Here is a 25,159-nt window from a genome sequence, read left to right on the forward strand (position 1 = left end):
CTTTTTTTTTTTTTTTTACAAACTGTCAGTTTGCAAAATTCTTGATGCCTTAATTTTTATACATACATTAATATTTTTATACATGCATTAATCATTTTTAATATTCAGAAATAATCTGCTTATAATTCTGTAGAATCATCCCCTACAGTCTTAGGAGAGAAAAGCCAGCCTGTCATTCCAGCATTAATTCAAGATATCTTGGCAGTGGAGCATCTATGGCATTACACAGATAAGGAGATGAATAAATTATCTGAACAGTGCAGAGCTCCCCCAGCTGATCCAGATTTTCTTAACAGCTTGTGTAATATTGCTGATCATCGTCTTTATAAGATTGTTAAATGGTGTAAAAGTCTACCACTTTTTAGAGAAATACAGGTAATTTTTGTATGAATAGATTTATTTTACTTGTTTAACTTTTTTATAAATGTCTGCAAACTTCATTATGAAATGAAATAAACTATTCTCTTGGTTATGCCTATATCTGTTTATATTTAGTATATTTTTTTTTTTTTTTTTTAATCTTTGCTGTGTAGACTTTGGTTGGAATTATTAAAAAAAACAAGAATGGAGAAATTGATCAACTATTATAATTAGACTGCTGGTGTTTGTTATATGTGAGGGTAGTTTAAATAAAAACAAGAATTTATTTATTTTTTTTTTTTTTACCTAAAACTTACTAATGTGCTTTTAATGGGATAAGCACAATACCATCTGTACATCAGTGTATCCAGTACAATACCATCTGTACACCAGAATTTTTTATACTCTGCTCATAAAAGTCTTTTAATTGCCATTGGTGCCATTGTATGATCACAGTGGCAACAGCTATTATGATCACAATGATCACATTTTTCCAATTGCCAGGTCTTCCAAAAACATAAATATAAAGGTGACAAGTTTGAGCTGTTTAACCTCTCAGTTCAGGTTCTGGATGGTTGTCATAATGTGTTGAGCCATGTGTGGTGATACTTTGTTGTTTCAGAAAATGACATTTTCAGTCAAACATTTGGGTTTCTTCATAGATCAAATATGGGAATTTGCATGTAATTTTATGTTTGCCTCTGCACATGAAATGGCACAGCAATCACCTCACTCCTAAAAGTCTTGAGTTCCAAAAGTTTCCACGCTTTTAAAAGTTTTTTTCATTACGTGCTTTGTCACTTGCACTCTGGTTCAGTGTATCTGTACTGTCTCACTACATTGAGACACAGTACAGGTACACTGTGTCTCATCACAATTCAACGTGAGCGCATTGTGTGATCCAAGAAGTCATTTTTAGTTAAGTCCTTTTGGAGATACATTCTCTGATAGAAAAAACTGAATAATACCATAGTACGTTAGCTTGGACTACCCATCAATCTTGAAAGCCAATATTGCCTTGCCTTTGCACAAGTTCCTACACACATGCGCAAGGCGCCTCCTTAGCCAGGTGGGAAGGAGCAGCAGTGCGTAGCACATGCTTCTTGATTAGACTGGGGTTTGAGCCCGTTGCCACTAAATATGGAGGATGCGGAAAGGTCAGGGAATGACCACCGCATATCCCGGAGCAATATGGCCTTAGTTGCTAATGCTCCTAAAAACCAAATAACAAACAAACAAACAAGCACACGTGCGCACGACAGCCAGCACGTCCTATTGCTGTACTAGAAATTATACTACAATCAAACTTTAATGTAGTTCCCCCTATATAATGCTCCCCCATAAAGTGCCAATGAATACTTATGAACTGATCTTCTCCATAAGTATTAATAGAGGAATCCCTTGGTAATGTGCTACCCCCCCACATTAATGAACCCGATTTAAAGCCAAACCTGCTTACCAGTCTGCCTCGTCTTTATAGTTGGCAGGTGATATTTTTCAAACGATTGTGAAAATCATTTTTGACCCTGTAAATAAGAAAGTGGATAAGGGAATTTCTCACTGCTCAGTTTCCCACCATTTTCATATTTTTAAACATTCCTTGTGCTTGTCTCATACTGTGAGAACAAGGATTCTAATAAAAAAGAAAGATGGTTTTACTTCCGTGCTTCAAATGCCTTCCTGCATCATTACAGCTTTAAACAGGTATTTTTTGAACATTATTATTGAATGTATTTTAGTATTATTACTATTAAATATCAAGTTTAGATAGTAACTTTTTTTCTTTATTGTTATTAAAGTTAATTCGGGAGTACTGACCTCAAAATGAGTAAGAGGGCAGTGTTAATGTAACTGAAAAGGAAGTGGCGTGCAGTTAAAAAGAAAAATACAGCCTACAGCAGATGATTACAGACCATTTTTCTGCCCTCTGGGGTAAACCAATAAGTCGGCACTGTGTTTGGAGACATTCTTAGTGAACAAAAGAAGTGGATGAATCTCTGTGAAGTGACTTAATGGACCAAAACGTGAAAGGCTGGAGGATACATTAGTTATTTGGATTGGAGAGGTTAATGCAAGAAATGGAATGGTAACTGATGAATTACAGTGCAGGCAAAATTAATGGGAGAACAGTTGGAAATCTGAGATTTTGTGTACAGCACTGGATGGTTGCATCATTTTGAGCAGCACCATTAATTGATTCAATGAACCAGACACGGAGAAGCAGGGGATCAATGGAATGACATTGTTAAAGAATTTTCAATATTTTTAAAAAATATATGATCAACAAGACATTTATAACATGGATGAAACAGCTCTCTTTTATAGAATGTAAGCAAACAAAATAGTATCGATTGATACTGTGAAAGGGTGTTAAAAAAAAGCAAGAATTGCCCTTGCATTCTGTAGAAATGCAGATGGGAGTGACTGTGATTTGAAGGGCAGCAAAACCTTGATGCTTTAAGAATTTCAAACCATCAATTTACTTAAATTATAGATAGACATAATAGTAAAGCATGAATAACTGCAGTAGAATTTTGTGAGTGGCTGCAGAATTTCAACAAGGAAATTAGAATTAAAAACTGCAATGTGCTTTTAGATAATGCTCCTTGCCACAAAGCAGTGGATCTTAGAAATGTGGGGATAGAGTTCCTACTTCCTAATTGCACAGGTTTTCTACAACCTCTTGATCTTGAACTATTAAGAGTTTTAAGGCACATTATAGGAGAAATCAGGTGAAGATGATAGGAGAGAGCATCAACAATAATTGTTCCTTGAATTGTCCTTGAAAGACATTGTATATGATCAAACTTTTGTGGAATGAAGTTTCATTGTAAACAACAAGTAACTATTGGAATCATGCTGGGCTTATTGGAAAAAAATTTATTTAGATGAAATAGAAGATAATCCTATCCAGGAGTTGCAAAAGCCATGGATAATCTTTCAATTGTGAGTCATCTGTGTCTCCTGAAAAATTCCTTGCAGTCAACCAATAAGAATCTGCTTTTGGAGAATGACAACTGAGGAAATTGTGGAATTAATACAAAGAAATGAGCTTTCATTTGACAGTGATGGTGAAGATGATGAGATGAAAGTTTGTGACAAAGTGACAGCTAAGGAGGCTAAGGTAGGTCTACAAAAAATTCTTCAATTCCCTGAAAATAACTTGGATGACAAAGACCTAATGATAAATATAGTAGCTCTGGATATTTCTATAAGTAAATTGATGACAAAAAGAAAATTCAGACAAACTTCAGACAAAATTGGATAAGCACTTTGGAAAAAATTAATTTTAATATATTTCTATTTACATTGTAAAATCTTGTTATGTGTAATTCACATTTTTTCAATATACTAGGTAATTATTGTAAATGAAACAAATTTTATTTCTTGTAATTATTATTAACCTTTACTTTGCATATCGAGTAATCCCTAAATATTTTTCTATCTGCATTATATGTATTTATCATATATTGTTCATATGCACAAATATATTTTGATATTCCTTTTTTCTATAGAGAAAATAATGTCATAAATCTTCAATTTCTTACGCCAAAATAATTACTTTATATAGTTATTGTTTAAAGTACCTCATTTTAGTACCACCCCCAATTTAATGTCAGTGGCAAACAAGTAGTGGTGGTGCTAAATCGAGGTGTGACTGTATTTCCTAAATCTACATTCTTGGCAACATGTAATTTAAATTTGACAGTCAAATTCTCGTTTTCATGCACCATCCACCCAGGTTTGTGTGTATATGTGTGCCACAAGCACATCACAAATTTCATAACAACATAGGCCATAAAATAAAACAGTGATATATATAATATAAAATATTTTTTAAAATTTAAACAGCAAAGCTTTGCAACAATTCAGAATTGGAAATTGTTTATATGAACTTTTTTTCATTGTTTTTAGATCCTATATCAATCCTAAAAGTATTGTCCACACCTTATGATAAATACAGGCATGCATGTGCGCGCGCACGCACGCACACACACACACACACACACACACACACACACACACACACACACACACACACACACACACACACACACACACACACACACACACACACACACACACACAGTATATATAAAATAATAATTTAATAATTTAAAGGACAATTGACACTATCATTTTAAATAGTGTAAATAAATTAAAGTTAAGTAAATTTTTTTTCTAATCTGTCTTATGTGTTTGTTTGCATTGTATATCTCCTCCTGGCTTAGAGATGGAATTTGAACAGAAGTGGTGCCAGGGTTCTGAAATGGAAAGATTGCCTCATTGGCAGCATATACACACTCACACTGTGTTATCAATGAGACAATTTCCAGTGGAAAAATAGTTCTCATATAATCTTTTCATGCCAGATTTAGTTGACAAAACTCAGACTATACAAGGTGTGGCTAGAAAGTTTTAGGAATGGCTTTATAAGTAAGTTAAAATTGAACTTATCAATTAATTTCTTTTTTCCGTTCAAAATATTTCCCATGGGCAGCATTTAGTGAAGCTATTCTCTTCTGCCATGATGATTGCAAACATTTCAAACAAACAGGTAGAGTCAAATAGGGTGAAAGACATCTACTATGTCTCCCGATTTGGCTCCACATGATTTCTTTATATTCACAAATATCAAAATTGCGCTGAAAAGGATATATGATGATGTGCATGTTAAAGATTCAGATCAGTAAATGAATTCCTTCAGAAACGTTTGCAGTCGTCATGGCAGAAGAGAATAGCATCACTAAATGCGGCCCAAGGGCATCACCTATTTGTTCAATTTTAACTTATTTAAAAAGCTGTTCCTGTAACTTTCTAACAACTTGTATAGTCTGAGCTTTGTCAGTCATTTTGGTACAATTTTCTCGGTGTTGGTGTGCACTAAAGGTCGAATACACTTGAATAGAAAAGTAAAAGTGTATTTTCTGATGTTATTGAGGAATTGGTAAGCATTCAAGAAACTATTAAAACCAATTAAATATTCAGCTAGAAATTTTTTGAAAAAGCACTGTCATAATCAACTATGTGGGATATAATTACTATTTAAAACACTTACTGTTTTTTATATTTACTTTTTTATTTTTTTTAGCAAAATTCGCATTATTATTATTGTTATTCTTATATTATTTCTTCCTGATTGGTGGAACCCCCCAATCAGGAAGAAATAATATGAGAAAGGAAGATGGGTATTGCTACGAAGTACACAGGTTATTATTATTGTTGCTCTTGTATAGTATTTCTCCCTGATTGGGGGATTCCACTCCATGATGGGTACTGCTGCCAAGTACACAGGGTGGTTGTAATGTCTGGTGTTACTGTTGGTTGAGGAAATCTCTGACTATCCTACAGGTGTTCAGGATTGCGACTTTCTGGAGTTCCTTGTAGGTGTTCTCTGGGAGACCCATTGCTGCTAGGCTAGTATGTAGGGTCTTTGGCACCATACTGGTGGATGACACAATGATCAGGATGGTTGTTACTTCTTGCATATGCCACATCTCCTTGACCTCGTGTCTCAGGTTCGTGTACTTCCTAATTTTTTCCTCATGGGTTTTCTGGACATTGTTATTATTATTACTGGCAACATGATGCAAGAAAGAAAAGCTAGTAAAGTAACAGCAAAAAAAAAAAAAAAAAACCTTTCATTTCCCTATTCCTGCCAATAATTTGTCCCACCTTTCATAAATTTATTCAGACTACTCCAGCTCCACAGCATTAGGTGGAAGTTTATTACAACAGTTGTTTACTCTTTAGCTGACTCTGAATTTCCACACAGCTGTTCTGCAGACACTCTTTTCATTTGAGAAAATGTTTCATCTGAGAAAGGTAAAGACACCATCAACATTTAGTTTATTTAACCCATGCAGATCACCCATGTAAGTCACCATGCAGATGCTAGTTTCTAGAGACTGTAATTTACAGAACTCCAGTCTTCTTGGCAAGATTATCCATTTGTGCCCTGACTAATCTTGTTGCTCTTCTTTACACCCTTTTCAATAAATCTATGTCCTTCCTAAAATGAGGTTTGGAAGCTTCATATTAGGAAGAATATTAATACTAACTCATGCTATAGCCTCATCATTGCTTTATATAATGGCACAATCACCTCTTTGTTCCTACTGGCAAAGTTCCTATATATCATTGACAGAACTTCACTTATCACATTAATCCATGAGGAGCAGTGGCCATTTATAACCATTCTTTGTTTCCTACCACTTAAGCATCCCTTTATCCATAGCAGTGAATTTCCCCTAATGCCATATTGCACTAATTTATTGACAGTTATACATGTGGTATTGTATCAAAGGCTTTACTGAATTCTAAGTATCATCATCATCAAACTCTAAAGGCTTTGCCTTGTCGCTGCAACCATACATCTCTGTCTACTGCTGAATGTTTCATTTCCTCATATCCCCTAAAGTTCATTTTCCTCATTAGGTTTTCCAAAATTTTCTTCCTTGGTCGTCCCCTTCCTTTCCCAATATTTTTCTTTCTGAGATATTCACTAAAAATTTGTTATGTCTTAGGGTGTGTCCTAAAAATTTAGATTGTCTTTTTGCTGCAGTCGTGAGTAGCTGCCGCTTTTCTTGCATCTTGTTCAAGACAGATTCGTTGGATCGTTGCTCGGTCCAACTAATCCTCAACATCTTCCTCCAGACCCACATCTCTGTTGCCTCCAGTTTCTTGATATCTTGCTTGCATAATGTCCAGGTTTCACTTCCAGACAGCAGCACACTCCAAACAAATGACTTAGCAAACTTTTTCCTGGTCTCCCTGTCAATGTGTGTGCTGGTAGTAGTAGTGGCATGTGATGCAAGAAAGCAAGTGTAAGAGCTTATGCAGCATCAGCCAAAAAAAAATCACACCATTCCCTCCAAATGCCTTTCCAGTTCCTCCTTAAATTTATTTAACCTATGAACTTCCACAACGACAGATAGAAGTTTGTTCCAGCAATTAACCACCCGCTGGCTAAAGGCAAATTTCCGCATATCTATTCTACATCTGTCTTTTCTTAATTTGAATTTATGCCCCTTTAGGTTCGTAATCTGAACTAGTGGAAGGATCCCATCAGAATTCAGCGTGCTCAACCCATTCAAGGCCTTATACACCTCAATCAGATCACCGCGCAGGTGCCTCGTCTCCAGCCACTGCAATTTGCAGAACTTGAGCCTCTCTTGGTAAGAGGATCCATTCATTCCCCTCACCAGTCTTGTTGCCTTTCTCTGTACACGCTCAAGAAAATCTACATCCTTCCTAAAATGACGCCTCCAGATCTAATGACTCTGATGAGTATAATAAACTGTACAGGGAAATAGTGGGCCAATAAATCAAGAGAGTCTTATAATGGGGGATTTTAATTTTCCAGATATTGACTGGAATTTGTGGCTTGGTCACTCACACACTAGCAAGGCTTTTGTGGATTTATTGGATGATTGTTTTCTACATTAGCATGTTTGGGAGGCAACTAGAGGGAGTAATAATCTTGATCTGATTATCAGTAGTGATTCTTCATGCATTAAGAATCTGCAGATAAAGGAACCACTAAGTGGCAGTGATCACAGAGTGCTGAAGTGGGATTTACTCAAAGAGGTAACTACCATTAGGAGTAAAGGGAAGGGTTTTTGCTTTTGTAAAGGCGACTATGATGGTCTGAGACAGTATTTAAATTCTATACAGTGGGACCAACTGATGATGTTACCAACAGCAAATTCAAAATGGGAAGCATTCAAAGGACTTACCTTGGAAGCTACTAGGCTTTACATACCAACTAAGAAATATTCTTCATGTTTAGGCCTAAATGGATGTCAGATGAACTAATGAGACATATGGCAGGGAAGAAAAATGCATGGGATACATATAAATTAATGGGTGACATGGAAGCCTATGATAGATATAAGCTGGTCTGTAACCAAGTCACAAAGGAGATTAGGCAGGCAAAGGCATATTATGAGAAATCCTTGGCAAAGGATTCAAAGTAAAACAGAAAAGAGTTCTTTACCTCTGTAAACTCTAGAAAGAAAGGGATGAATCAGATTGGTCCACTGGATATTGATGGTTCAACAGTTGAGGATCCTGCTCAGGTGGCTAACAAACTAAATGGGTATTTTGCATCAACATTCACACATGAGGAGTTATTCAGGAAGGAGAATGACAGAGGTGAAGTAAACTCTGGCAGTGAACTAGATGATTTTGTAATAACTGAGAGGAAAGTGGAGGAGAAATTGTTGAGGATAAACATAAAAAAGGCACCCGGGGTGGATGGGATCTATCCAGTTATATTAAAGGAGGCAACAAAGGAAGTAAGCAAACCCTTAGCCATAATTATAAGAGCTTCTTTGGACTCGGGGGAGGTACCCATAGACTGGAGATGTGCAAATATGACCCCAATTCACAAAGGAGGATCAAAGGCTGACACAAGTAATTATAGACCTGTGAGTTTAACTTCTGTTCCAGGAAAATTAATGGAGGCACTGGTTAAAGTAGCACTGCAGGATCTTCTAGACAAAACTTCAGTTATAGCTTGGACACCGCATGGTTTTGTTAAGGGAAAGTCTTGCCTGACCAATTTGATTGGATATTATGATGCACGCTGCACTCACAAAAGAACTGGATGCAGAAAATAACTTTGATATTATTATTTGGATCTTAGAAAGGCTTTTGATACTGTTGCACATGGAAGACTGCTGCACAAATTGGAGCAGTGTGGCATTGGAGGCAAATTGCTGCTATGGATAAAGGGATGGTTGAGTGGGAGAAGACAGAGTGGTAATCAATGGACACTGCTCATCGTGGACTAATGTTATTAGTGGAGTTCTTCAGAGTTCAGTGTTGGGTCCATTGTTGTTTTCTGTATTTATAAATGATATTGATGATGGTATATCAAGCATAATGTCCAAGTTTGCATACGATGCAAAGGTTGGCAGAGTTGTTAAGGACACTACTGACACTATGCTGCCGCAACAGGATCTGGAAAGGTTGAGCAGATGGGCTGAGAGGTGGCAAATGAAGTTTGACATTGACAAATGTAAAGTACTACATATGGGAAACAGTAACTCCAGAGCAATGTATCAACTCTGTGATACTGCGCTGACAGTGGTAGAGAATGAAAGGGACCTGGGGGGTGGTTGTGCAGGCAGATATGAAATTCTCTGAGTAGTGCAGATGGGCTGCAAGAGTAACTCATGGTGTCTTGTCAATGATATGCAGGAATTTTTCTAGCGGGGATAAGGAGGTGATTATTCCCTTGTATAAGGCAATGGTCAGGCAATACAGTACTCAATGCACACCTTGAGTACTGTATAGAGGTCTGGAGGTCTCATTTCAAGAAGGATGTAGAGCTGCTGGAACGAGTACAGAGAAGGGCAACAAGATTTGTGAATGGAACAAAGAGTTTCCTTTACGAAGAAAGGCTTAAATTTTGCAAATTACAGTGGGAGGCAAGGTGATCTGATAAGAGGTGTATAAAGCCCCTTGAATGGTTTAAGCATGCTCAGTGCCGATGGGATTCTTCCTCTTGCTCAGAATAATCACCTGAGAGGGCATAAATTCTGATTGAGGAAAGACAGATGTAGGATAGATGTGTGGAAATTTAACTTTAGCCAGCAGGTAGTTGGTTGGTGGAACAGACTTGCATCCCTTGTTGTGGAAGTTGATAGCCTAAATAAAATTAAGGCTCAGCTGGACAGGTATTTCGAACGAACGGAGTGAAATGGGAGTGGTTTTTTAAAATTTATTTTTTTTTGGCTGATGCTGCATAAGTTTGCTTTCTTGCATCATAAATGCCTCTGCGAATTCTGTCACCCCTGATACTAAAAATTGTTCTGCTATATTTAGTTTTATTATCATAAATAACCAAATGTACCTGACACTGGATATACCCCCCCCCCCCCCGGGGCTCCAAGAAAAAAATTATTAAAAAAAATTAATAATGAACTCTCACCTATATTTTTAAATTGTAACTCTGCAGAGAGGGAGAGGCGGCTTCCGTAGCCAAATGGTCAGGAGCGGGAGTGCAGCAGCACACGCTGTTTGAGTAGACCGGTGTTCAAGCCCCTGACTGCTAAATATGGTTGATCTGCCAACTCGCACTGGACCAGCGTGCAGATTATGGCCCGTTTCCCTCAGCATGAATTGTTGAGGAGGCTTCCATCCTGCAGTGGGTTGATAATGGCTGCAGTTTTTAGGGAGGGAGAGAGAGCGAGAAACAAGAGAGGCACTAATACCATACTGACAGTTAGTGCAATAGACATTTCACTAAACGGTATACAGTAAACCCCCGCTATTCGCGGGGGTTACTCAATTTTAATAATATTACACTGAGAATAAAATAACTCAATTTTATTCGCTAATGTCGTCACCTTCTTTGATCTTTTCACATTTCCCTTGTTATTCATAGCCAATTTTTGTACGGGTTAGAAAGAAATGCCGCAAATACCGAAAACGCGAATACTGAGCTCCTATAGTAATATAGCTCCTATAGTAATAAAAGGGTTCCGTTCCAAAGTATGAAATATATAAGAAAAACTAGTCTAAAATTTTGTCTATGTATGTATTATATGTACCTTCATAATATGACTATGTACATAGACAGTACATAGTGAAATGCAAGCATATGGCATCGAAATGAAAATAAGAAACAATTTAATATTAAATGTAATATTTATTAGAAATTTCAAACAAATCTTTCAAACCAGCCGCCTTTTTAGCCGCCTTTGCTAGCTAAAAAACTTATCCCTCCAGTGCTATCACCAGTTTCGCTAAAGTGTTGATAAATAAGTTTTGCCTTTTCACGAATGATAAGTGAACTTAAGGGAATTTTATTTTTAGTTTGGTCTTCTATCCACAGATTTAAAGCCTTTTCCATTTTTTCTAATTTAACAACACGAGTTACAGAGCAAATTTTTGAAGCAATTAGCGCGTTTTCACGGACACTATGGCGGATTTTTTTTTTCCGATTTCTTGATTGATCGTACCGTTAACTCATTGATTTTATAATGTTTTGCCACTGAGAAGACACTTTCACCATTAGAAATTTTGTCTAATAACTCAATTTTATTCGCTAATGTCATCACCTTCTTTGATCTTTTCACATTTCCCTTGTTATTCGTAGCCAATTTTTGTACGGGTTAGAAAGAACTTGTCCACAATAAAGTCACTTTCTTCCTTTAAAACACTCGAAAAAGTCTGTTTTACACTGCAAAACGGTAGATTTATCACTTTTGTAAGTATATCAATTTACAAAAAGATAAATTTTATTCAATTTATAAGCATATAAATTAAAAGCAAACAACGAAACCTTCCATGACAAGCGCATAACACATACTGAACAAGGATTAGCGAGAAACATCCACGCTCGCGATTTTGTTGCCCCTTCCCCCCACCCACTGAGCGCTGTTTTGACCAGGAAAGATAATTTTAGCCACGCCCATGTATTTTATGGCAGAAAATGTTCATGGCGCTTTAAAATTCACATTTTTTTATGTTCCATTTTATATTAAATCAGCGACCGCGAAACTGCGAATACAGATACTGCGAATAGCCGGGGTTTACTGTATTGAGAAAAACACCACTGCTGCTGGTTAATGTTTGATTAAATGTGGCATTGTCAAGAAATTTAAAATAACCTTAACTAGAAAAACACAGTTTCAACATTATTCAGTGTAATGTTTGATTGAGAGGTGGCATTGTGAAGAAATAAAAGAATCTCGCTGTTCTGGAAAATCATTTATGTAACCAACTGAAGCTGGCATTCTTTTTTTTCCTTGCTCTAGTAATCCAAACTTTTAAAGCACCTTGATTTCATCGATTTGCCAATGACGAGAGGTATTTCGCAAGTACCCCTCATCCTTGTACAATTAGATGTTCCTTTGCTGAAGGAACATGTTTCAGAATGTCTTACTCTACACTGCACCATTTTATTATGAAACAAGTATTAATGGTAACCTATTTTTCTGCTCAATAACAGTTTTTAAATTCATATCAGTTTTGACTAAACCACTGGAATGTCAGTTTATCCTTGGCAGATGTCAAAGTGCTTCTGCTCTTTGTGCTCTAAGAAAATGTATAGTTGTGGTCTCCACATCTGAAAAATGACTTAGAAAAGAGCTTGTAGTTCAGCATTCAAAGAAAGCTGACACAGATTGTGAGAACAGCTTTGAAGGTGCAGTCTGCAAAACTTATAGCTAAACATTTTAAGGGAGGATCTGAAGGGAATCAGTTAAATGAATGAGAAAAGTACATGCTTACTGGTAGCAGTGACAAGTACTGGGAGGCACAAATATAAATCTTAGCATGTAACAGAAGTCCAGATCTCATAATCTTGTTAAGTTTATCTCCAGACAGCATGATATAGATCATTAAAATAAATTACTTAGAGAGTTCAATAAAATTTAGAACAGAATCAGATGGTCACTTTTCGGTAATGGAAAAGATGAGTGTTTGGAGACGTTAGTTATTTTTATTATTTTTATTTTTTCAGAATCTATAATTCCTTGCATCATTTAGCCATGCCCATACTGCCACTAATTATAACAGCTGGTAGTGCTACTACTGCCTGGTTAAATAAGAGTAAAAGTATGCTTTATTGTGATGTAAATAAATCAGTTTGATTATTTAAAAAAATAGTGTAGCTTAATACAACTTCTTGAATAAAATTCAAATTGTTGAAAATATGATTTTAAAAATTTAACGTAGATTGATGACCAGACTGCTCTTTTGATTAATTCCTGGTGCGAGTTGTTACTTCTCAGTTGCTGTTATCGTTCTATGGCTACTCCTAATGAAGTGCGTGTATCTAATGGAAGATCAGTTTCACTTAGAGAAGCTCAAGTCCTGGGACTTGACCCTGTGATTGAAAGAATGCTTAACCTCACAGACCACCTGCGTCGACTTCAAGTAGACCAGCCTGAATACGTTAGTCTAAAAGTGATAATCTTACTCACATCAGGTAGGAAAATTTATTGCTGTATTGTATATAGACTGCAACAATGTTGTATAAATTGAGTAATTTATCGCTTCAGCCAGATATAGAACCACAAAGAAACTCAGCTATCATCTGATGGCACAATCACAAGTGCTAGTCATAGGGGCGTGGCATAAATGATTCTAATCAGTGATTAATTTAGCATTGAGTAATATGCTGAGTAGAAATCAAACTTGAAAAAATTGTTTGGTAATGAATATTAAAAATGAATTATATCTTTTATGGAGAGTTATGAGATTTGAATTCATTGTACTATTTTTTATGATGTTTACAGAAACTTGTTTCTTTTCTTACCAAGATTTTAGCTTTAAGTATTTTGAAAGATTATTATACAAGTAAGGTATAGCTTCATTTGTACATAAAAGTGAGCAAACTAGGTTTGCTATTTAATGCATCAGTCTCCTGCTGTGATGGAACTTTGGCTTGGTATTGCACTAGTCTATTTAAAATGTATCACTCTAATGAAGAAGTATGTTGCTGTTTGTTTAAAGCATACTCAGACCACAATTTTGACCCTGCAACTGGTGAAATACAATGTTTATCTAATTATTCTGTTATTATTTTTAGGTAAGAACTGTATTTAAAGCATCTCACTTGTTAATATAAGCAATGTTTTGCAAACTTATTTCTTAATCACTCAGTTGATGTGCCTTTATTTATGTAATTCCTACCATATAGGTCTATATGAACGATCCAAAAAAAAAAAAAAAAGAAATTATATACACAGATGCTTAAATTGAGCAATACAGTAAATACGAGTATATTGTATGATACGTTATAATATACACTGTATTGTATCATTATCATATTGCATAACTTTACAGAGAAATGCTCCAAGTTCATAATCCATCCATGAGAGTACACATGAACAGGCGAAGTTTTTGCGGGCTCCAGCAAATAGAGAAGTTGCTTTTTTATTGACTTAAATTGGCAAATTATTTTATTTTTTAGAGTTGCTTTATATTCCTAGTAACAATACTTTAGTTTAATTTGAATTTAGATAGAGATTTTGTAGATTATTACGTAGTATTGGTAAGGGTATCAAATCCATGTGTTGAATAGAGTTTTGCAGCTCCCGCGAACGTAAAGTTTTTAATTTTACTTAGCCACTTTAAGATTATACAGTTATTAAGATTCTTAGTAACTGTATAATCAGAATATTTTGTATTTCAACACAAAAAAAATTTAGTAAAGTTTTCTGAAGCAGTGTAAGAGAAGAATAATTAAAATGGAATAATGCTAAGAGGTCTGGACAATGAAAGTTACCTGATCTCTGTTCAATTGGTCTAAGACTGAAGTAGCCACTCCATTCTAAATATGATTTTACATTGTTTAGTGATACATTTTTAGTAATGTAAAAACCTGATGGAAATTTTTGAAATTGCCTAAGCATAATTATCCAGCATTCCAAATAGGAATTCAGAATAAAATCAGCATAGTCTAATAGGCAGTATGTGCTCTAGCTAAAAATTTTACTTTTTAGTGTGTCTACATAGTTAGATTAAAAAGCGTATAAAAAAAACTTTCATAGTCTAGAAAATAAAAGTGCATTCATTGCACAGTATTAACTTTAAGAAAAGATCCACGAAACATTGAAATTTCAAATGTGTACATATGCATATATTTCAGCTTTGTGTATAAATAGCTTAAAAAAATATATATATATATATATATATACACATACATAAAATATGTATTCAACATAAAATATGTATATTCAACATTCAATTTCTAAGCATTTGCTATTCATTTTTTAGACACATTATGGTTGTAATGCATGATTGCTCTTCAACTGCATTGACCCATAAATATTAGTTACAATCGTTATAATTATTAACTTTTTTATTACTGATATAAATATATATATTAGACACTATTATTTATTTCCATTTTCAAATTTTTGTAAAAATTTATTTGAAATTTGGTGTTCTGTGAAGAATCCAAACTTTGAATGTTGCTAACTCTTTCCTCAGTGAATTATCACCTTTTGTGTTTCATAGCACATTAAAAAAAAAATACACTGGCATGCAAAACTTAAGGACCAGTCAGGTCCATAAGTTTTGCCTGTAGCTTCTCAGAGGAGTGACTTGGATATGGAAAAGCATTCCAAAGGAACCTCATGAGGTACAGAAATGATGAAGGAAACAACAACGGAAACAAAATGGTACAGAGAGACTTTATTCAAAAATGGCAGTATAGCACTGGCTGCCATGATACAGATGCAACACTCCCAGAGATGGAACAAAGAGAAGAGGTGGCCCTCAGTAGGAGATATGACCACCCCTAATGTCAATGCAGGCTTTGCACCACATGTCCATACTTAAAACAATGTTGTTGATAAATTCTTGCAGTAACATCATCCATTCCTCTGTCAGCGCCATCTTCAGCTGGTGAACATTTTCTGGTAGGTGTGGACATGCTGCTAGGCATCTCCCCAGAGCGTCCCATATGTGTTTGATTGGATTTAGAGCTGAGGAATGGGCAGGCCAATCCATACGAACAATACCCTCACTTTCAAAAAGCATATCAACAGCTGCAATGCAATGCAATGCAATGAGGTGTGGTGTTATCATCCATAAACACGAACTCGGGGCCAATGGCACCTCAGAACAGACACACATGGGGAAGGATTACCTCAGTACAGTAGTGTTCACCGGTTACAGTACTACCTTCCAGTATCTAGAGTTGTGTACGTCCATCCAAGATAACGCCTCCCACAGACAAAAACACCTCGACCACCATATCGATCCCTTTTCAGTGATGTTTGCAGGGTGATACAGTGTGCCAACCCCTCGCCGGATTTGCTGACGTACAGATTCGCTGCTGAGATTGAATCTACTATCATCAGTAAAGAGTATTTTTATGCACTGCTGTTCAGTTGCACTGCTAGACAGCAGTCCCATTGCACTGCTGTCCAGTCCTTGTGTTCGATGCATCACTGTAAACAGTGTCTCCAATGGGCAGGTGTTAAAGGGACATTGCACCCTGTGCAGCTGGTTTGCAATGGATCCTGCTGTCTGGTGTTGGTCCCTCTTGGCCTGTAGGAGTATATAGCGGTCATCATTGGGTGTTGTTTTTCGTGGACGACCACTGATCCTTCGAACAGCTGTACCAGTCATTTTGAAGGCTGACCTCGCACTTCAGTATTCGTCGAGCTTCCCAATTATTCGATCCCGGGCGAAGTCATCCAGATGTTGTCTACTGGCCATTTCGTTGTCTGTAGAACTGTATGAAACCAATCGAACGTTTGTAACAGTTGTGCTCACCATTCAGTAATTTGCACATAACTGCTGCTTTTATCTGTGTATGTGAGCCCTCTCATCACGATTCAAATTTTTGCATGTGCACCAGCTTTCTCTTGAATGGCCACAGTTATGCAAATTGCCACAGACTGTTTCATTTGATTTTGTGGTTGTAACCTTTTGAAATAGTGTTGGTCTTTTAAGTTTTGCACACCAGTGTATCGTATTATTGCATACAAACTCATTGTGAAGTGTATTTTTTTGTCTCTCTCTCTCACACACACACACACACACACACACACACACACACACACACACACACACACACACACACACACACAGTGATTGCTGAATTATGACCCCACCCCATCCGTATTGGACTATGCTGCATAGCTCTCAATATTAAAAGCTGAACAGCTTTGTATGCTAGAGGGTTAGGCTGCATCCTCCCCGCTCCATTTCATGGTTCTAACATTGACAGGTATCTCTGTGCAAGGTTATATTTGAAAAGAGTTTGAAGTATATACTAAGTTAGTAATCTCACCCTTTTGATATATCTTTGTAATATGACAAAATTATGATCATAATGTTTTGTTTTTTTTAAATTTACTTCATTTTTTTAAAACAAAATATATGCTACAGTGATGCCAATTGAAGTTCATATATAACAGGAAAACTATTTCATAGCTGTCAGCTATCCAGGTTTTTGACAGAGAATCAGTCTTTTTTGACTTGATTTAATTCTTTCTCTGTCTTTTTCTTTTCACAAAAAAAATAGTAAAACTACATTAATTTCCGAAACGCATGAAATATCACATATGTAAATGTAACCTGCCACCAGTACAGAAATTAAGTTAAAATAGAGAAAGGAGTAGAACAACCTATAATAACGAATTGAATAGGAAAGACTGACCATTATGCTCCAACTCATCAGTGGACCACGAGGCCATAATAGTCAGGGAACCACTACATTTCGAACACTACACGAATCTGTGCCGCAACAGAATAATACAATGAACAAACTACCGGTGCAACAGATTTATACAATGGTGATCCATATGTAGTGGAAAATAATAGGACAGAGAAATAATACTCACGTGGGGAAACCAAACTACTGAACAGACAAAGCAACTGCTGGACATATATATGGGAATATATTAGGCTATAGAGAACAGTTGTACAAATCTATTGCACCGGTAGTTTGATCATTGTATCATTCTGTCGCGGCATGGATTCGTGTAGCATTCGAAATGTAGTGGTTCTCTGATTATTATGGCCTTGTGGTCCACTGATGAGTTGGGGCATAATGGTCAGTCTTTTCTATTCAATTTGTTTTTATAGGTTGTTCTACTCCTTTCTCTATTTTAACCTTCCTTCGCTATTTAAACTTAATTTCTATACTGTTGGCAGGTTACATTTACATATGTGATATTTCACGTGTTTCGGAAACTAGTGCCTTATCAGAAGGGGGGGTGCCGCTAAATTTTCATTTAATTAGACTATTTTTTCTAAATAATATTACTGCCATGCTTCATTTCTTTTTATTGTAACATAAGTTTTATGAGAAATATGCCATTTTCTTGCTTTTTTTTTCTTTTTTTTTTTTTTTCTTCCAAAAAAAAACCATGTTTTCATCATGCTTACAGCTGTTTGACTTCCAGCTCTGCAGAAGTCAAGAGATGGCAGCTGTTATATTTTAAACAGTAACAATGATATGAGTAGTAAATTAAATACAAGAATAAAAACAAAGTGTAATTCCATTGTGAAATTCAATGCAGTCGAACTTGGTTATAACGAGCACGGAAATAACAAGATCATGGCTGTAACGAGCAAAAAGCCATAATGATTTTAATTTACGTATATTCCCATACAATCGCCCACTCTTATAATGAATGTACTACACTTATATACCATACAAATTTTAACTATGCAAAGATTCTTAATTGCTTGGGTAGTCGAAAAAAACCCAATTCTTGGAATAGACAAAAATGGAAAGGGTGACAGCTTTTATGACCATCTGCATCGGATTAGCAACCAGTTTACGACCTTGTCTTCAGGGACGGGGCTATACAGTAGTGCATTGGCATTCTGCATGTTGCATTATCCTATTTACAGATTATCTTGTATTCACTGAATCATAAATTTATATCGGGACTTCTAAGAACTTTGTATGCAGATAACTTTACAGTCATTTTAAAGTAAAATCAGTTAGAAACAAACTCTTCCTTTGGAAACATATCTACTAATAAAAGAAAGTCTCTCTTGATTTGCAAAAAAAGTCAAAATTATTCGTGAGTTAAAATGGAATGCAAAAAATGTTGAAGTGTTTAAAAAGTTTTCTTTGTCCTCCTCAACAGTATCGACATTGTGGAAGAATAAACATGCTTACATATCGGCACTGGAAAAGAACATAACTGAAAAAAAAATTTAGAAAGTGCAAGGTTACAGACATCAATGAAGCATTTCTTCAATGGTTCACTACACAAAGAAGTGCTGGATTTTCAATAGACTGTCCGATCTTGAAGCTCAAGCAGAAAAATTTGCTAAACAAATCATCATGTCCAAAAAAATTTGGACATGATGATTTTGTATGTAACACTGGTTGGCTGGATCGATTTAAAAACCGACATAACACTGTTTATGCAAAAATTAGTAGAGAATCTCGATCTGCAGATCCAATAATGGCAAATGAATAGATTGATCATGTTTGGTTAGAAATCAGGAAAGATTTCAATGACGAAGACATCTACAATGCCTACGAAACAGGACTTTTTTTTATAATTTGACACCTGACAATACATTTAAATTCAAAGGGGTTAAATTCAAAAATACATTTAAATGACAATACATTTAAATTCAAATTATAAAATTTAAAGTCAAATTTTATAATTTGACACCTGACAGTACATTTAAATTCATGTGTTGATGGAAAAAAATCAGACTTGCTTTATAGTGTTCGTATGTGCAAATATGACTGAAACTGATTAAAAAAAAAAAAAAAAACCTGTTATCAGAAAATCGTTTAAACCTCAGTGTTTCAAAAATGTAGGAAAACTTCCTGTGGATTACACTGCGAACAAGAGAGCATGGATGACTTTAGATATTTTTCGGCAATATGTAAATGATTGGAATAAAGAGCTATTCAAAAAAGAAGAAAAATATTTTATTGTTAGTTGATAACTGTTCTGTACATCCCCAGATTCAAAATTTGTCCAACATTAAGCTAGTGTTTCTGCCTCCCAGTGCAACATCAATTTTACAACCAATGGACATAGGTGTAATCAAGAGTTTGAAAGGATTTTATAAAAGATTTCTAGTTCTACATCTGATCAGTCAAAGAGAACAGAAACTTAACGAGTCTATATCGATATTGGATGCTATAAATTTATCAAATGATGCGTGGAACAACTTTACTTGAATGGGTTGAGCACGCTGAATTCTGATGGGATCCTTCCACTTGTTCAGATTACGAACCTAAGGGGGCATAAATTCAAATTAAGAAAAGACAGATGTAGATTAGATGTGCGGAAATTTGCCTTTAGCCAGCGGGTGGTTAATTGCTGGAACAAACTTCCATCTGTCGTTGTGGAAGTTGATAGGTTGAATAAATTTCACGAGGAACTGGACAGGCATTTGGAGGGAATGGTGTGATTTTTTTTTTTTTTTTGGGTGATGCTGCATAAGCTCATACACTTGCTTTCTTGCATCAAATGCCACTGCTACTACTACTACTTCGACAACCATGTTGAATTGCTTCAAGAAAACGAAATTAAATTCAAATGAAATTTCAATTGTAGATGAAGATGATGGAAACGAAGAAAACAACTTGCCATTATATGAATGGTTGCTACATAAAAACGTATGTTTTAATACAGATAACATCGATGAATATGTACGAGCCGATGACAACTTGTTAACTAGTGGTTTTCTAAGAGGAGTGACATAGTAGATGCTGTGCTCAACAAAGACGATAAAGACTATGATTGTGATGATGATATAAGTGAAAGTGAACCAAAATCAGTGCCAACAATCTCCCAAGCTCAAGATACAATGGACACATTAGTCAATTATTTTGAAGGAACTGAGGCAAATAATGAGACATTTAATGCATTAAGGGGAAACTTGAGAAATTGCAAAGCGAAAATCTTAAAACAAACAAACATCAGTTTTAAGGATCATAAATGAAAAGATTAATTGAAATTTTATTTATTTATTTTTTTTTTTTTAACATATAATATACACAACAGGCATTCGCCCAGTTAAAGTGTATAACAGAGCAAAGGTTGTACAAAACATAATAATAAATGGTAGACTAATACACTTTGTACAGTGAAAGTTAATTCAAATGGGAAAAGTCCAATTCACGAAAATAAAAAAGATATTCATGACTTCAAGTCCAGCACTATGAAAACTCGCAAAAAGCAGTTTGCTGCAGGAGACATCTCTCTCTCTCTCTCTCACACACACACACATATTAATGAGGACATCTTTAGCCCAGAACTCATCAGTCAACCTACTCCAAATAGTTCTGTGAAACTGTTTCTTGTTCACAGCCATATCCAAGTCAAACTTGTTCATGAGTGTCAATGTTCTTTTGAAGAAAGAGTTCCTGGATAAGGAGTTCTTCTTATCCTGCATATGAAGAAGGAGTTCCTAATAGCCACCGCTGGAGCGTGAAGGTCAATATGGCACAGAAGATCCAGCAGGTAGGTTGAACCAGCAAAGATGTGGTACAACAGTTTTAAATCAAGAACAGTTCGCCGAGTTTTATTAGTATTGTTTTTAATTAGTGAGAAATAAATTGTGTTTAGTATTAAGTGTATGGTTTTAAAATTGCAGACAAATAATATGTAGATATATACCCATTATTTTTTCTCTCTAAGATTTATTTTGTTTTTCGAATCTATCTTTTTATCAAGTTATTGAGAATTTAAAAAAATAGGAGGTAGATTTAACTAAAAATGTATGTTTTAATACAGATAATTGAAATTTATCTGTATTAAAAACAGGCAAAATTTCCTCATTTTATAATGAGGAAATTTTGCCTGTCCCTTGATGCTCATTATAACCAAGTTTGGCTGTATTTTCTAATTTATTTTTCATATTAAAAATTTTAATTTTTTTCTTATTTCAATATTCAGTATCCTTATTTCAAAAATGTTCTTTACTTTAAGCTGGTTATGACTCTGCTGTGTTTGGGCCTAAATGGGATTGTGCTCGCTTCTTCCATCACCAGTAAAGTGCAAAATTTTTACACTTTATTGGTGCCTTATTGGAGAATAGGTGGGGCAATTTAGTCACTTTACATTAATGATACAAGACAATCTTGGTGGGCGCCTCCATAGCCAGGTGGGAAGGAGCAGTAGTGCATATCACATGCTTCTTGATTAGACTGGGGTTCGAGCCCATCACCACCAAATACGGAAGATGCAGAAAGGTCAGGGAATGACCACCGCATATCCCGGAGCAATATGGCCTTAGTTGCTAATGCTCCTAAAAACCAAAAACAACAAACAACAAGAATCTTGGCTATCTGGTAATAAAAGATAAACTAGCAAATAATGTTATCTGTCTAGGTTGTTTCTCAAGGGCTTTGTCTAACATTACTATCAGTCTTTATCCCAAACATGAATCCCTAAGCTTCATTAAACTAATTTTAATTTTATATATTCTTTGCTGGTTAATATTAGTCAGTATTATGTAGTTTGTTTTTTTTTATTTATTTATTACTTGGAACATTGCAACATTTGCAATTTTAATTTAAATGAAAATTGTAGGAACTTTTTTAAATAAAACAATCAGATTCTGTTTTTTCATGAACTTGAATATTAAAAAATAAAAAATAAATAACATTTTCTTTTTATCTCCTTTTTTATTTTATTAATACAAAATATGCACAACATAATTCATGACATTTATTTAATTTATAAGCCCAGCTGCAGACATTTGCAAACCCCAGGAAAGCCTGTTGAGATTTTCCAGAATTTTCTGATTACATTTTTCACATACTGATATCCAATAAATTATTGCTATAAAAATTTTTCTCATATTTATCTTTAGATGCAAGTGGTCTCAAAGAACCTGAGAAGGTACGCCATTGTCAAAAACAAGTTGTAGAAGCCCTCCAACAATACATGCGGACACATTACCCACAGCAGCCTAGCAAATTTGGTGAACTTTTGCTAAGGATTCCAGAATTGCAGCGAGCATGTCAGGTAGGCAAAGAATCCCTTGCAGCGAGACAAAGAGAAGGTGATATGCCTAGTTTTAATTTACTCATGGAATTATTACGTGGAGATCACTGATTAAATCACAGGAAGAAAAACAAACTGTTAATCCCTCTGTTTAAAGTAAGACAACTGCAAAAAGTTTGAGAATTTCTTTAAGCAAAAAACTCCCAGTTTCTCATGTGATCATTTGCACCTATTATAGTGAGATATCGTAATGTGGCTTCGGATTTTAAAAGGAAGCCATATGTATTCTTTGAATGCAAAAAAAAAAAAAAAAAAACCCAATAACAAAAAACCCACCAATCCTCAAACAACATATCAGTGAGATGTACAGAAAGATGCATAACATTTGAGGTGCCTGCTGCAACATCAGTGTAGCTTCTTGAACTATAACATTTCATTGTTTTTCATTTGTTGACAATCATTGTGGTGTGTTTATATTGTTGTCTTTAATCATTTACCTTGAGCAGCGCTGGAAGTTGTCACTGTGCTGAGTTGTTTACAAATTTAATTTTTATTCATGTAAAGAAAGTGAATATATTCTAAATACTTAGAAATTTTGCTTGTTTACATTGTTATATAGCAAGTGGTCAAATACTTGAAATTGTTTAAAGGGACGTGTAGTACCTTACTAAAGGTCAGCTTAAGCCTGGTTCAATTCTTTTAAGGATTAATGGAATTTTTATTCTTTGTTTATTAACACTTTTAAATGAAAGCATTAATTGTCATAAAATATGCCACATCATTTTTAAAAAAGATCAAAATGCTGATGTTAGTAGTGATTTATATTTCTTGTTAGATTTGATAATAGAGAGCTAAAAATTTCTTGTTAGAAATTTTTATGCACCCAATCTTGTATTGTGACTAATTCATACAAGGAATGAATGTATTTAATATTACGTTAAATTTTGTCTTTGTAGATTCTCTTATTTATAGCACTGTACAAAATATCAAATTTTCTATGTGTATATTTTGTTTTTTTTTTAAAAAGCGCAATCTCTGTCTATATTCTGTCTTGCTTACTGTATTCATTTTGGATGAAACCTGTGAAATTAATGGTTTATGTTTATATATATATATATATATTTTTTTTTTTTTTTTTTTCAGTTTACTTTTATTTTGGGTGTGCCACAGAAAATTTAATTATGCGTATTTCTGGTTTAGCAAGAATTTTTTCTGTCTTGTCATTTATTTGAATTGTCTAATTAAGCTGAGAAAATTTCCATCTGTTAATACTTTTCTTTGATGAAATAATGTTTATCACACTGAGAATGCTACCATTGAACTGCATTTGCTGGTTTGTGACTAAATCAGTGTGTAGAGCTGAAATATTTTTTTTTTTTTTTTTTTTTTATATATATATAAATTTTAATCCATTAATATTTTAATTTTCAAAAGTTATCAAAAATGGTCTCTTTTTTTTTTTTCTTTTCTTTTTTTAAAGTTTTTATAAAGTTATTATAAAGTTTTTATATTTTTAAGCAGATGAAGAAAGGGCAATAATTACTGTATTTAGGTGTATACCATCACTATTAATTTTTAAGTATTTTGCTGGATACAAAGCACCGTTGATCGCAAAAATTAAATAGGATTCTTTTCCTGTATTGAACTTTCTCTGTCTCCCGTTTTCTGATATGATTTGACTTCTATGTCAGGAGATAAATTTGATAGTGTTTCTTGATGTTAACTAAAAATTCCATACCCTTTCTCTATGTTTAAAAGTTTTATAGCAGAGTATTTTTAAAAATGTTAAATTATTTTATTATTGTTTTTTGTCTGAATATGAAAACAGCTTTTTAAATCAGTAATAAGCTTTTTGCTTTATAAGACTAAATATTACAAAAATAACAATTTTGGAAGTTATTTATATAGTAGTTGAGATATTTCACTTTCAATTAGTGGTATTCCTGTTTTTCCTTGCCACCACTCCACTTACATTGCTTTTGCTGAGACTTCAAAAATTCAGATGCTGTTTAGTATATAAAAAATTATAAAAATAAAGATTCTAACATCATATCAATTAGAATTTAGTTAAATCAACAGAGAAATCGAATTAATTTGAGTTGATGAGCTACATCAGTGATAAAAATAAAAAAATTTACTCTTCATGGACTGTTAACATTCCATTTATGGATACACTCCATAAATTAAAATTTTTACATTTAGTCTAATCTAATCTAGTACTAGAATAGGATTATTCATAAGAGATATGTTTAAATAGCATAAAAATCTTGTTTATTATTGAAATTTTCTGAATTATGCAGATTTTTTCGCAACAGATTTCTTTCTTGCATTATATTTGTTATAATATAAATGGCAAAAAAAAATTGTATTAACAAGTATTA

The 25,159-nt window shown here is 34.5% G+C and overlaps 1 protein-coding gene across 1 annotated transcript in view; it reads left to right on the forward strand.

Annotated features, from left to right (window-relative positions):
* LOC150083914 (nuclear hormone receptor FTZ-F1 beta-like) overlaps positions 1 to 22,889 on the forward strand; it is a 119,241-nt gene extending 96,352 nt beyond the window's left edge. The window contains exons 7-9 of the mRNA XM_090374953.1: positions 134 to 375; positions 13,054 to 13,306; positions 22,645 to 22,889. Of these exons, the coding sequence (XP_090231079.1) occupies positions 134 to 375; positions 13,054 to 13,306; positions 22,645 to 22,889 (740 nt within the window). The remainder of the gene's footprint in view (positions 1 to 133; positions 376 to 13,053; positions 13,307 to 22,644) is intronic.
* Positions 22,890 to 25,159: the final 2,270 nt, after the last annotated feature.

Source organism: Mastigoproctus giganteus, chromosome 6 (genome assembly GCF_048544385.1).
Source record: "Mastigoproctus giganteus isolate SK-2022 chromosome 6, ASM4854438v1, whole genome shotgun sequence".
Classification (NCBI taxonomy): domain Eukaryota; kingdom Metazoa; phylum Arthropoda; class Arachnida; order Uropygi; family Thelyphonidae; genus Mastigoproctus; species Mastigoproctus giganteus.